At 44.3% G+C, this 14,926-nt stretch overlaps 1 protein-coding gene across 7 annotated transcripts in view; it reads right to left on the bottom strand.

Moving 5' to 3' along the window:
• The window catches only part of GREB1L (GREB1 like retinoic acid receptor coactivator), a 444,116-nt gene that overhangs the window by 154,451 nt on the left and 274,739 nt on the right, over positions 1-14,926 (bottom strand). For all 7 annotated transcript variants that reach the window (XM_069219992.1, XM_069219998.1, XM_069219995.1 and 4 more), the window contains 4 exons: positions 14,672-14,797; positions 10,118-10,237; positions 5,250-5,372; positions 4,152-4,337 (listed from right to left, as the gene is read on the bottom strand). In XM_069219992.1, the coding sequence (XP_069076093.1) occupies positions 4,152-4,337; positions 5,250-5,372; positions 10,118-10,237; positions 14,672-14,797 (555 nt within the window). The remainder of the gene's footprint in view (positions 1-4,151; positions 4,338-5,249; positions 5,373-10,117; positions 10,238-14,671; positions 14,798-14,926) is intronic.

Raw genomic sequence — 14,926 nt, 5'->3', positions numbered from 1 at the left:
CCATCTCTCCAACACTATGGGCTCCTCCAAACAGTAGTGATCTCTATGTAGAGGCCCTCCTCTAGCCATAGGGAGGGATGTCAGCTTAGATGGAAGGATCCCTCTGAGAACACCAGAAGCAGATTTGAATGTGCATATACCGTTCTCTTTCTCCCTTTTAGCTGTACACAGATCTACTGTTGTCACATTTTTAAGTATTATCTGCTCAGCATACATGAAGGAGCCTCCTTCAAGTAGTGAACATGGCCACACGGAGGTCACTTTTGATGCAAAAAATGGTTGGCAACTTTTTAATGGGAACTCAAATTTGGGACTAAAAATTCACAACAATGTCATATGGAGGCATTTAGTGATTAATATTTTTTTTTAGTTGACAGGCCAATATGTGTAGCCAATGTACAACTTCTTTGCTAAAAGGGAGAATAAAGAAGGCTTTGACTCTACAGCTCATTCCAAATACCGTCTGCATCAGTAAGTGAAGTAATCCATTGCTCATGGCAAGTTGTGGTTTACTGGTTCATTAGGAACTAGAATAATTTCCTTGTGAGGAATACTTTTGCAAATGCTCATGTTCTATTAAAGTGTCATCGTTTGTAATTTGTTATGAGCTCAGTTTTTTCTCAAAGTCCTTCATCAGACGACAGTTTAGTGCACCTTGTACACACAGATTATCTGATTGCTGTAGTTTGGACTCCTTAGAAAAAAACAGAAACGCTCAGCTTTTAATACACAGAAACCATCCACCTACTTGCACAATCTACAGCTGTCTAGGATGCACACCTTTGTGTATTCTTTAAACCAGTGTGAGAGGAAAATCTAGCTGACAGGTCCGTAAAAGGTTTCACGAGAATATCTAATTAACCGAAACAGCCCTTTTTTGGAATCTCTATTGGTATCTAGTGGTTTCAGATTGTAGTTTTTTTACCACTAGTCTGTCCTGATTTTGTTCCAGGCATCAACTGTAACCAATTAACTGGAATTTCAACAAGGAGTCTTAAAAAAGCACTATTTACAATCCAGGAGCAAAAAGATGCTCTAATTATAATAATCAAAGTAGCATGGGTTTTCTGTGGTATCTCATATTGCCATCAGAACACAGGAGGCAAATCATGTTTAGGTGAACTTGGTCAACGGCACTTAGTGGAAATTATAGTACAAGTGACTGGTATCTTTCCGGTTCCCCACTAAATTTGAAATTCTGAATAGCAAACTTAAATTGTGACGTATATAGGTTTAATATTTAAAGGATTTGAGAGTTTATCTTCTTCTTGCACCAATGATTTGTACACACCAGAGTGGGGAGTGCAGATATGTTGCACAATTCTCTTCAGAGCCCTCATCAATGTAGCATTTAAGAGTAAGTGGGTAGCTTCTGGGGCAGTGCTACCCCCGAGAGGAGGAGTTCAAGTCCATTATCAGAACAAATGTGTGCACTCTCCAGTTTAATAGATAAAAAACACGACTACCATCCGAGTCTGATTCAGAAGTAATTGTAGTTTTTGTCTTAGTTTTAAGCCTCATGACAAGTCGCTAAGAATGATATGTTATGTGGAGTTGTGTAGCACATTTCTACCATGTGTTTCAAGGTGGCTGCATGTGGGTGCCAGATTTGTGAGCACGCGCAGGAAGACCAGGGTGGCTGCTATGTGTACAGACTAATCCCTCAATGGAGGGATGAGGGGTCAGCATCGCATTTCTTTTTTAACAAAACCCTGAATGTTTGTGGTTGGGCAAAGGTAAAATGCTTTCAAAATAAGCACTAACCATGCTCACATTACTGAAATACGATGGTATAACCATTTCCTACTCCCCAGTGTCTCCACAGTGATTTTATGTTTTTATCGTCTTGTTTGGTCACAATCTACATACTTTATAGTCAAAGCACAAATTAATGCCTTAAGTCTAGATGTTATCTTTTGCGCAGGAAAATAATGCAAGACAGCCACTTTGAAACAAATGTTACCCACAACACTGCGATGTGGACAGGTGAACAAAGGCCCTGGTTCAAACTTGATCGGATAATTTAAACTCTACCCTGCTGCCAGCCCATTTACATTTAGTTGCAGAAACCCCAAATCAGGCAAGTCCACCATGTTTTAACAGACCAGCTACGGAACGGCCTGCATTCACTGTACTAAATTTAAAACCAAAAAGTGGCATTAGAATTATTAAGTTATAATCCGGGCAAGTCAACATCCTTTTATACCGTACTTCCTTACATAAACGACAAATAAAAGTGAGGAAACAGTAAACGCACTCATGAGCCCGTGTGCTGGTGTCTTTTACATGGAAAACAGCCAGGTTCAATTTTCACTAAGAATACACAGCTTTTCCAGATTTGTATTTTCATACAATGAAAGGGCTCTCACAATGAATATAGAAAAACAATGGCAGGCTTCAAATAACACTGTAGACAATAATTCATAAAGTATGAGCACATGCAGCATCTACATCCGGTTGTCTGGGAGATGTACCTTTAGATGAAAACACTTAAGAGGCTACTGTGGCCCCTTTACCACCCGCCTCCAATGGTAAACTGGGACCGCTTAGTAGCCTGGGGCTACGTGGGCGCTTAACGTGCGACTCATAGGTCTCTTGAGAATGACTCTGGACTCGGACTAAAGAAAAGGTCAAGAAAGTGGAATTAGTTCATTGATCTCCCCTACACCTCATCAGACATCTGTCATCATCCAACCTGAGGCAGCAGCCCCGGAAATAAATAGGAGAAAATGTGCAGAAGAGACGCTGAAAATAAACTCGAAGCAAACACCTCCGTGACACCAATCTACGCTAAGGTGGAGCCAACCCAACAGGGAAGGCACGCGGCACTGATCGAAGGACAGAAGAGCAGAACTGGCCATCCCCACCTGCATCGCTACTATGGGTGCCAACCAACAGGCATGAAGAAAATGGCAGAGGGACACATTTACAACGCGCGTTTAATCACTCGCAATACATGTTATAATGCAAAGGTCTACAAACATACCACAGAAGAAACTAAAGAGTGAAATAACAAAGTAAAAAATAGTCAACAAAGAGCAAGAAATGACACTTTGTGATCCGCTGGTATTCCTAAATCGGCTTATTATCAGTCCACAATAAAAGCCTAAGCAAATACACGTCTGATTTTACATCTACATTGAAGAACTGCTTATGGAAACAATACATTCCTGAAAGGAGACAGACAACAAATCGGTACACAATTAGGGCAGCGTTGCTTATCCAAAAATTGAGGAATATAGAGATATAAAAAAAAGATGCGCACCAAACAAAAAGCGAACTTAAAAGATATAGAATTTCTACTGTCTCCAGTAAGTATACTATAAACTAAGTAAACAATTGTGTTATCACAGTCACAAACTAACAAAACGTTTTGACTAGATCTATTTTTCTTTATACAATTGGGCTTGCATATATAGGATCACTGAAGCCTATCAATCTTCAGGCATCCTCTTGGCACAACGACCACGTGACATCCCTACCTTTGTATTGGTGTCAAGGAAAATAACACAACCCGTTATCAGTGCAAAATAGAGGCAGAGGAGAGTGGACATCAAAGTTAAAAACAAGACATGGTCAAGCCCACCGCTGTCTCATCATGAGCCCAAGACTGACAAACCATTAGTATGAATCGGAGTTTCGTGTATTTAACAGGTTCGGGATTATACTGAGGCTCATTTTGTTTTTCGGATTTGTGTGATGCATTACCACAATTTGTATGGTGTTGAAGCACTTTCAGAATTTTGGCACCCGTTACGGATGAGGGATTCTCACTGACAAAAGTTAAAGTGGTTTACTGATCCTGTACAAAGTACTGTTTCGTATAGTTTATATGCGAGTCATAACGAGGCACGGTGGGAGCAAATTAATATATTACATTTAAGTGTTTCTTGTGTTTTCAGGTATCTTTCTCCATTAGGTCGACTTGATGTAATTCTATGCATGGATGAGTGCATAGATGAGTGTTAAGAATTTTATTTCCGAAACTTAGTTCAGAGGTACAAATTGTACCTTCTTTCTCAGATAAGACAGTGTCATAGGTTGGTTACACATCCACACTACCAGGACAAGGACTGTGGGTACCTAATTCCGAAACTACATTTTAAAGTCCATTTGAAGTATGGATGAGGGGAGAATGCAGAACTGCTTACCCAGACGCACGAGATACTGAATAGTTAGAAGGATCATGTTCTCCACGTTTAATAAATGGCTTCCTGCCACGCCCAGCTCGTCCAAGTCCTTGTTTTGCAGCTGCGGTATCTTGTAGCAGTTGACCAGCAAGGGGCTGACTACAATGTCACCCACATTTCCATAGAAGTATGGTAAAGTGCCGTAGCCTGCAACAGAAGACAACATGAGGACTTAAATCAACCACAATCAAAAAGGAGTGTTGGGCCATCACTCTCCCCTCTAAGGAGCGTTCGTGCATTTCCGGGGCTTTTTCTTTTTCTTCCCTCACAGTATAAATGCTGCTTCGACTATGCGGATGAAACACATTTTAATAATAATCCATTACAAAGGGCCAGAAATAACGGTGATAAACCCAAGCTTGCAAAAATGTTAACTGCTAAATTTTTCAGAGAATGCTCCTTAACCCTTTTTTCTCTATTAACCTTGCTTGCAGGGAAATAGAGCCCAGTTCCTCATTCCTTTACGTCTTTATGTACAATGCCGAATTCATACCCATTTAAGTACATACAATTTCAAAGTAAGCTAATACTCCGTTATACTTATCCTTTTAAAATGTTCTATTCACTTTTTTAAATGATAAAGGTTTTAACAGGTTTCGAAATGTTGTAAAATATTTTTAAAGTTAATATAAAGTTTCACTGTTAAAATATACCTTATGAACTTGTGTTGTCTAATCAGAAAATGATTTTGGTCAAAACGGTTTCTTTGTGTCAGGCAAAGCAATATATCATTTCTTATGTGAATTGCAAAAGAACATTTGAAAAAGTAATTTTAACTAAAAATATCTAGGAGCAGGACTTTAACACATGCTTCCACCTGAGGCTAGGTGCACTTTAAGAAAAGAGTCACTGAGAAGGGAAGAAGAATGCAACTCACTCCTTTCACTTCAGGCATCACGCCGCTCATTAGGCAGTCCAGGGTAAAAACAATCAAGACCCAATCGTCATGCAAGGGATCTCAAAGGACAGGGGTGTCCTAAGAAGTGACACGCGACACTGGCAGCCATCCCAGAAGAAATCACCGAGCTGAAAAGGTAAACAACTACTAATCAGTCTTACCTATGAGAATAACAGGTCGCACTCCTGAAATATTTAACAGGTTCTCAGGAACAATTACAGTCTCGCCTGCAGGGATGGGCTGTGGTTGCAAAATGCCACTCATGGCTGATTGAGGAAGTGGAACTGGGAAAAAAAACACAAAAGATCTGAGAATTCCAATCCCCAAAAAATCAATTTCACAACATAAACTAAAGAACGTACATAATAGGAAGTCGCGTCAGCAAAGAGTTTGCCCGTCCTTCCTGCCCGAACTGGTTGGCACTAGGATGGACAAAAGATTAACACTTTTCTTTGACCATGTCAAACACAGAGCCCACGGGCTGCTTCCGCATGCCGATTCGGAACAGCATTAAACTCCTTCACAGTCCTGCTGCAAGTGCAGAATCTTTCATTGAATGCACTGCAAGCGACCACATGCAGCACAACCCTTCCAAGAGGAATGACACTGGAACAATTTTAGCATAAAGACACTGGATTGTGAACAACCTAAAACAAATGTTTTATGTAGCGTCAACCCACAGAATCCAAAATGACAAACAGTGACTGAAAATGAGGAAAATTACTTTTTGTAATTGATTATTAAAATGGAATTCAGCAACATTTTTTTTACGTGCCCCTTCCCCCCACACCAAATGAGGCCTCGTTTCACTTAATAAAGGGTTAAAATAAATAAATAAATATATGTAGATATATAGGGAAATAAATGACAAGTAAGTAGGCTCCCCCAGCCCGATTCACTGACTCAGGCAAAAGAGATCACGTTGAAATGCAGATAAGTGTCAGCGGGACAATTAAAGTATGTGCCGTGCAAACAAATTGGTGTTCATCTCCGTTTTACGTGGCAAAAGTACTTCTATGTATCATACGAGTAGCATAATATACAGAAAAGGAAGGAGGTTTCCAATACTTATTAACCTCTACACCATGGGTACTCACAAACTTTTTATCGGGGGCCAAAATTGCAGTATGGTTTGCGGCCGAGGGCCGCACTGAAGTGACAGCAGGGGGCGGGGCTTAGAGGGGGCGGGGCTTAGAGGGGGAACAACCACCCCACCCCCTTTTTCAAAACAATGCCCCTACCCCAGTAACACACACAGCGCGCACACATACAGCGCCATCTGCTCTCACCCCTACCCCAGTAACACACACAGCGCGCACACATACAGCGCCATCTGCTCTCACCCCTACCCCAGTAACACACACAGCGCACACACACACAGCGCCATCTGCTCTCACCCCTACCCCAGTAACACACACAGCGCCATCTGCTCTCACCCCTACCCCAGTAACACACACAGCGCCATCTGCACACAGCGCCATCTGCTCTCACCCCTACCCCAGTAACACACACTGCGCCATCTGCACACAGCGCCATCTGCTCCCACCCCTACCCCAGTAACACACACAGCGCCATCTGCACACAGCGCCATCTGCTCCCACCCCTACCCCAGTAACACACACAGCGCCATCTGCTCTCACCCCTACCCCAGTAACACACACTGCGCCATCTGCACACAGCGCCATCTGCTCCCACCCCTACCCCAGTAACGCACACAGCGCCATCTGCTCTCACCCCTACCCCAGTAACACACACTGCGCCATCTGCACACAGCGCCATCTGCTCCCACCCCTACCCCAGTAACACACACAGCGCCATCTGCACACAGCGCCATCTGCTCTCACCCCTACCCCAGTAACACACACAGCGCCATCTGCACACAGCGCCATCTGCTCTCACCCCTACCCCAGTAACACACACTGCGCCATCTGCACACAGCGCCATCTGCTCCCACCCCTACCCCAGTAACACACACAGCGCCATCTGCACACAGCGCCATCTGCTCTCACCCCTACCTCAGTAACACACACAGCGCCATCTGCTCTCACCCCTACCCCAGTAACACACACTGCACCATCTGCACACAGCGCCATCTGCTCTCACCCCTACCCCAGTAACACACACTGCGCCATCTGCACACAGCGCCATCTGCTCTCACCCCTACCCCAGTAACACACACTGCGCCATCTGCACACAGCGCCATCTGCTCCCACCCCTACCCCAGTAACACACACAGCGCCATCTGCTCTCACCCCTACCCCAGTAACACACACAGCGCCATCTGCACACAGCGCCATCTGCTCTCACCCCTACCCCAGTAACACACACTGCGCCATCTGCACACAGCGCCATCTGCTCTCACCCCTACCTCAGTAACACACACAGCGCCATCTGCTCTCACCCCTACCCCAGTAACACACACTGCACCATCTGCACACAGCGCCATCTGCTCTCACCCCTACCCCAGTAACACACACTGCGCCATCTGCTCTCACCCCTACCCCAGTAACACACACTGCGCCATCTGCACACAGCGCCATCTGCTCTCACCCCTACCCCAGTAACACACACTGCGCCATCTGCACACAGCGCCATCTGCTCCCACCCCTACCCCAGTAACACACACAGCGCCATCTGCTCTCACCCCTACCCCAGTAACACACACAGCGCCATCTGCACACAGCGCCATCTGCTCTCACCCCTACCCCAGTAACACACACTGCGCCATCTGCACACAGCGCCATCTGCTCTCACCCCTACCTCAGTAACACACACAGCGCCATCTGCTCTCACCCCTACCCCAGTAACACACACTGCACCATCTGCACACAGCGCCATCTGCTCCCACCCCTACCCCAGTAACACACACAGTGCCATCTGCTCTCACCCCTACCCCAGTAACACACACTGCGCCATCTGCACACAGCGCCATCTGCTCCCACCCCTACCCCAGTAACACACACAGCGCCATCTGCACACAGCGCCATCTGCTCTCACCCCTACCTCAGTAACACACACAGCGCCATCTGCTCTCACCCCTACCCCAGTAACACACACTGCACCATCTGCACACAGCGCCATCTGCTCTCACCCCTACCCCAGTAACACACACTGCGCCATCTGCACACAGCGCCATCTGCTCTCACCCCTACCCCAGTAACACACACTGCGCCATCTGCACACAGCGCCATCTGCTCCCACCCCTACCCCAGTAACACACACAGCGCCATCTGCTCTCACCCCTACCCCAGTAACACACACTGCGCCATCTGCACACAGCGCCATCTGCTCCCACCCCTACCCCAGTAACACACACTGCGCCATCTGCACACAGCGCCATCTGCTCCCACCCCTACCCCAGTAACACACACAGCGCCATCTGCTCTCACCCCTACCCCAGTAACACACACAGTGCCATCTGCTCTCACCCCTACCCCAGTAACACACACTGCGCCATCTGCACACAGCGCCATCTGCTCTCACCCCACCCCAGTAACACACACACACACAGCGCACACACACAGCGCCATCTGCTCTCACCCCTACCCCAGTAACACACACAGCGCGCACACACACAGCGCCATCTGCTCTCACCCCTACCCCAGTAACACACACAGCGCGCACACACAGCGCCATCTGCTCTCACCCCTACCCCAGTAACACACACAGCGCGCACACACACAGCGCCATCTGCTCTCACCCCTACCCCAGTAACACACACACACAGCGCACACACACAGCGCAATCTTCTCTCACGCCTACCCCAGTAACACACACTACATTTAAAACAAATAAATAAATAACCAAAGAGCCTTACCTGACTCAAAGCACTGTAAAGATGCCACAAATGTGGAACAGCAGGCAGGCAGGCGGGCAGCAGACGTGGAGCCGGTGACAGGAAGCAGACGACCAAAGCCCCATAAAAGTTAGCTGCAAGCGCTGACTTTTATGGGGCTTTGGCTTCCAGGATCGTCAGGGCAACGCCATAAACAATGGCCGCCGTATGTAAACATAGAGGAGGGCCGCGGGAGCATGCTCCCGCGGCCCTCTTCTATGTTTACATACTGCTGCCATTATGATGTGGCGTTTGGTGTGCGTCTCGCGGGCCGCCAAGCTAGGTCCATGGGGCCGCTGGCGGCCCGCGGGCCGTACTTTGAGTACCGTTGCTCTACACTAAAACAAGCATTTTCAATACAACGTGTCTCGCATTTGCTCGAGTTAGAGCTATTAGCGGTGTAAAGAGAAAAAAAACAGCGCAATCGCGCTGCGTAGGAAATAAACAGGTAAAGTAGTCCAGACCCCAGGCTCAAAACATCGAGCCTCGTATGTTTCTAGTAGTTTACCGGTGCTGTGTAGGCGGGCTAAACACAGGAAAAGGCATGACGTATGCATGCCTTTCACAAATGAAAGCAAGCAGATCTTAAAAGGCAAGCCCACGAACCAATGTAAGTGACTGACGTGGCATGGGCGTGGTTGGAAGCCCAAAGAGAGATTACTGAATGGACTGAGCGCTTTGTGCTCGCCCATAAAAAGAACCTCAAAAATACATCCAAGTCCCATTGTTCCCACAAAACACCACTGTTCCCATACAGAGTATATTTTATAGCACACTTTGTTTTCCGTCAATAACTTACCACTGTGGTGTGAGCCCCTTTCATCCGTTCAACGCCTGAAGCATGCTTCTATGGATGCACATTTCCGTGAATGAAAGTGTAAGCATGCACATTTTTCAGAGCCCCAGTTTTTAAAGGATGCAGGGTGATGTAGCAAGCATTTAATAAGGTTTGGAAACTTGTACATCTTTCATGCTCATATAACTGGATTTCACGCAAAAGAAATGCTCAGCAGCACACACACGTGCAAACATCGGTGTAATGAACTTAAAAGGCTCATTTCCGACCTGTAAAAAGAACAGAATTGAGAAGCGCAGCATACAGGTGCTACACTCTGCGTGGGTCTAGATATGCTGCAAACAGATTTCCCGTTAGTGCTGCCCAGCAGCCGCGCCGCGGGTATTTGGAAGCCTTACCGGTTCTTGCAAGTGGTCGGACGGCCGGGACGGGGACGGGTAGTGCAGGCCCAGCAACGGGAGACCCCGGAGACCAACCCCGGTGCCGCTTCTTTGGTGGGCCCGAGCTGGCCATAGACGCTGCAGGAGGGAAAGGATTTGGAGCAGGTTAGAGTGAAGGCATGAGGAAAGGCACAGGGCAAAGAAATGTGCTTGTGCGTGAAAGCCAGAGATAATCAATTTTGTTCAAAAACACATTTCTTTGTTAACTAAAGATAAGAAATCGTGGCAGTTCATTGATCTGTATTGATAATTTAATGAATATATTGACTTCAATGTTCATTGGGAAGGATTATGTAGAATGATCACATTGCTAGTCAATTTAACGAAAAGTGCCTTGCAAGATTTTCAGCACGGCAAGTGTTTCGTCCCTTTACTGAGAGCTTCTAAAAGGTTTTTCCCTACATTAGTATATGGTACAATATGCAGACCTCTGCCCCCTTTGATAGTCAGCAGAAGGATATATCAATCAGTAAGTTAGGGCATTCAATGAGGATAAATGAGTGACATTAAAAAAAAATATGACATGCCCCAGTCAAGTAGTATTCCTTTTGCACAGTGCATGAGCCATGCAAGGTAAGCACTCCTGATAGGACGTGACTTGAACTTGTTCTGCTCAAGTACATTCTTAAAGCTGGCAACAGTTTCGCCTGGCCATACATTTAAATTACAGATAGAGGCTGGTCACAGTTTAAATTTTAGATTACATTATTACATTTGCATTCACAATTCTGACCACACATCTGTTAGGTCTAAGTCATGTTCCCTAGATGGTAACGCTCAGGAAGGATCTCCGATGCCAAAATGAGCTGAAGATTGATCACGAGAAATCCACTTCCACTATCTTCATCCTGCCAGTGAAATTTGTATTTGTCAGAAATAGCTTAGTATAAATTAGTTTGTTTTTGTCTTTGTGGCAATATATTGAGAAACGTGTTGAGCTGGCAACCCACTAGCTCCCTAGCCTAGTAACTTGTGTTCTAAATCAGTATATCGCTTCTAGGTTAAAAACTAGGTTATGGTATCTCAGTATGGATGTACCTTTAGTGCCATTATAACAAGAACTCGGTTTGCTGGCAAGAGTGAAGGGTATCAACTACATATTCAATACAAGGGACAGCAGAGAGCCTTGAGTGAAGGCGGGGGACAGTAGCCAAAGTGTACTCTACTGAGCTGAGTAGCCTTACACCACAGGAGTTAGGAAAGAGAACCAAGCCACGGCAAATGCAAATCTTTTCAAACGTATTTATTGCATTAGATGAGTGCAGCAGTGATGATGTGGTTAAGTCAAGAAGAAGCAACAGTTCACAATCAATAATATCCTGATAAGGACACATGCAGAGCTCGATTCAGTCGTATGCACAAGTTTAGAGCCGATGGCAAACGATAGGCTAATTCTGCACAACCACCATATTTGTTTTTAATTTTGAGACGATATGTAGAATTAAAAGTGCTCGGTAAAGTTGATTGATTCTAAAGAGTTGGGCAGTTTTTTTATGTTAGAACAGGTCCCATGATAACCTCACCCATAGAAGTCTAACATGCATGAAAAATTATAACTGTAGTGTCTTTAGTTTGCTAGGATACATTAACAACGTTTTCTTTTATAAGACATTTTCCCTAAGCCACGAAAGACTGTAGAGAATTTGCAAACATGCTTGTTTGCATACATGGAGGCCCAAGCCAACTGACACTTAACCTTAATTTCAAACTCTCCAGAGGTTTATGAAAGCATGCAGGAAGCTGATAGCGGATTAGTAAGAACGCATAAAAGGTCACTGGCACATATGACTGCCATGATCTTGATGACATTTGTAGTGTCCTTACTAGAATAGGGTCATACAATCGGGCCAAATCCTTTCTAATCTGGCTACAAGAATCTTTGTAATTATTGTTTACATTACAACTCTGAAGCAGTATTGGCATATACGAGCTCTAGTCACAAGGGCCTTTGACTGGTTTTAGTTTAAGGGTCAATACTGAATCTACTATTGTGGGGGGTAAAGGAGGTATTGAAAATGTTTGCTGGGCATACAAGGATGTCAATCTACGCTTTGTAGAATGAATCTGAAAACCCATGTAGAGCAGAAGGCCTTATCTTTAGGTAGTGCCCCCATCAATCTTCACCTGATTTGGGTTTATTAGCTTGTCTGGAGCTTTCTCTCTTCAGACTCTAAATGAGGGAAAAGAACTACAGCCAAAAAAAAATCATCCTTTTCATGTGAAATACATTTCTGATTTGTGAATAAAATGTTGATGAAGGCCATTAATTATATCTTCATAATTAGAATAAAGTTCCTGCACCATCGCCTATATGTCTCCCGTATCTTGTAGGCCAATAACTTATTTACTTCTCTGTTTTTCTCTTAACAGCGTTGTTGTCTACATTAACGTTTGTATGCCAATTCATTCACAAGTAGTCTCTCTAATCATCTCTAGATATGTGCAACACTTTAGATGCCTTTCATGAACAATCTATCTTATTCTACCGTCAAAATAAAAAAATCAGTTTATCTAATTCAAGCCCTATCAGTTGCTATATGTGATACGAGCAAGAAGTCCCCCCAGTAGTATCTCTTTCGCTGCATTCATTACTATCAAATTACAGTCAGCATTTTCATTAAAATAATGTTGAATGGCATCAGGTATGGATCCTTTAGGCCTAGATCATGAAATGCTATTTTGTCCAGCATATTTATTGTACACTGGGGAGAAGTAGGTATCCCTGAAGTGGAATTAATTTCAAGAGAGACTGAGGCATGACCTGATAGCACTTGTATGTCAACATCAGAAGATATGACTCTGTGGTTGCCTCCTGCCTGTATTAAAAGAAAATCTATTCTAAGGTAAATTTTTATTTGTATGTACATTTTTAAAAATGTACAACTTATTTCACATTCACAATAGGCCTACCACACATCTGCTAGGTCTACGTCATGTATTCCAGATGGTAATGCTCAGGGAGGATCTCCGTATCCAAATCGGGCTGAAGATTGATCACAAAAGAAATCAAACAAATTGTAGTCGCCTTCCACTATCTTCATCCAGCCAGTGAAATTTGTAGTTATCAGAAACAGACTAGCATAAAATTTCTCTTTTTGTCATTGGGGGTATATATTGAGAAAGGTGTTGAGCTGGAGATTTCCTTAGCTCATAAGAACAGGAGATGGTTCTGCCAGCTACAAACTGGCGAGGCCGACTGTCTCCCCAGCACCATCCTTCCATGCCCTTAGGTCAATTAAAAAACAGTTGGCAAATGCAAGCCCGTGGCAGAGGTAAGAGATACTCCATCTGGTTGGAGCTACCCTGGCCTCTGTAACTGCCTTAAAATCAGGGCTGGTTGGGGGATTGAGGGGCGGAGGTAGAAATGCTGGTATTGTCCTCTACCTTAGTCGTAAAGTATCAATAACAGGATACCATGGTAACCAAGGTATGCAAATAAAGGCCCACCTAATATCCTATGACTGATCAACGTTTTCTCAATATAAACAATGTCCTGGGGAGTATGTGAACTATAAGAGAAGGGAAAGAAGCAATTCATCGCCTACATGTCTCATAGTAAAGTTTATATAGGTGCAAAATAAAACTTGTGTTTTGACATAAGAGTTAAGTCTTTAAAAATGCAAATAAAAAAATACATTAAACCAGCTCTGAAAGTGCCTCACTAGTTCCTGAAAGACACAATGATGAAGTACAAGTCTTGTGCACTGGCCAAGAAGCCTAATGAGGAATGGAACAAAGAACCTACACTCTCTGGCCTCTTTTTCCATTTAATACCAATCACATATTTGTTCTACATCTGCTCATCCAATCCCATAACTCGGCATTCTTTCAAATTGTTTAAATATGGGGAAAAATCCGAAGGGAGTCCAAGCCCTCCAGTATGGAACGTCTTGATTCCCAAACTTGACAGAAGCATCAAGGTACACACTCAGACTTCCGAAAACTGAACTTTTCAAATGTGCCTAGAACTGACACCAAGCAAGACAGAGATAATAAAAAACACCCATCAGGGAAAGTTCTACTTCACTCAAACTCCGATAACGCTATCCAGAAACAAGACCAATTTCATCTGTCCATGACTATTCAGTGCACTGGTGCAATCAAAAGGAGATATGCATGCCAATATAAAACTCTGAAAACTGGCAATAAAAAAAGTTTATAGGTGTGTCTCAAAGCTCGTTTGTGAAGATATCCAAGATAAGAGACAATAAAATTAGCAACTGCACGTCAATCAAATAATCCTACAAACAGAGGTCAAAACTACTGCAGAGACAACAACTGCATAAACAGTTGTGTTGAATTCGAGTGTCATGTCCTTTTTTACATTAGGTAGAAATATTGCTCCCTTCCTCTCATGAGGACATACACCCTTTTCCAAAGGATTAAGGTCATGGTTTGTGCCATTCCACTGCAACTCACCGATTGTTCCAGGCGGTGGTGGTGCATTCATCTTGGGATGAAAAACATGGCTGCAAATCACAAAGCAGACTAAAGGACATGCAGGTTACTCACCCTGATCTACAGCCACACAGCCCGGGCTGGGAGACGTAGGATGTGCCACGTGTCTGGACAGCACTGTACTCCTGCCACCGTTATTACTGCCGTTAGCAGCGTCAGGGGCACGCAACGTAAGAGGGACTACAAGTAGATAAAAAACAAGGCTGTCAGAAAATCAAACTTAAAAACTTTAATAACGATCATAAGAAACACAGTGGATGACTGATGTGAGGACTTCAGTATTCATTTTGCCTTAAAACCAGTGCCACT

The sequence above is a fragment of the Pleurodeles waltl genome, chromosome 2_2 (genome assembly GCF_031143425.1).
Source record: "Pleurodeles waltl isolate 20211129_DDA chromosome 2_2, aPleWal1.hap1.20221129, whole genome shotgun sequence".
Classification (NCBI taxonomy): Eukaryota; Metazoa; Chordata; class Amphibia; order Caudata; family Salamandridae; genus Pleurodeles; species Pleurodeles waltl.
This window is presented reverse-complemented; position numbering and strand designations above follow the sequence as displayed.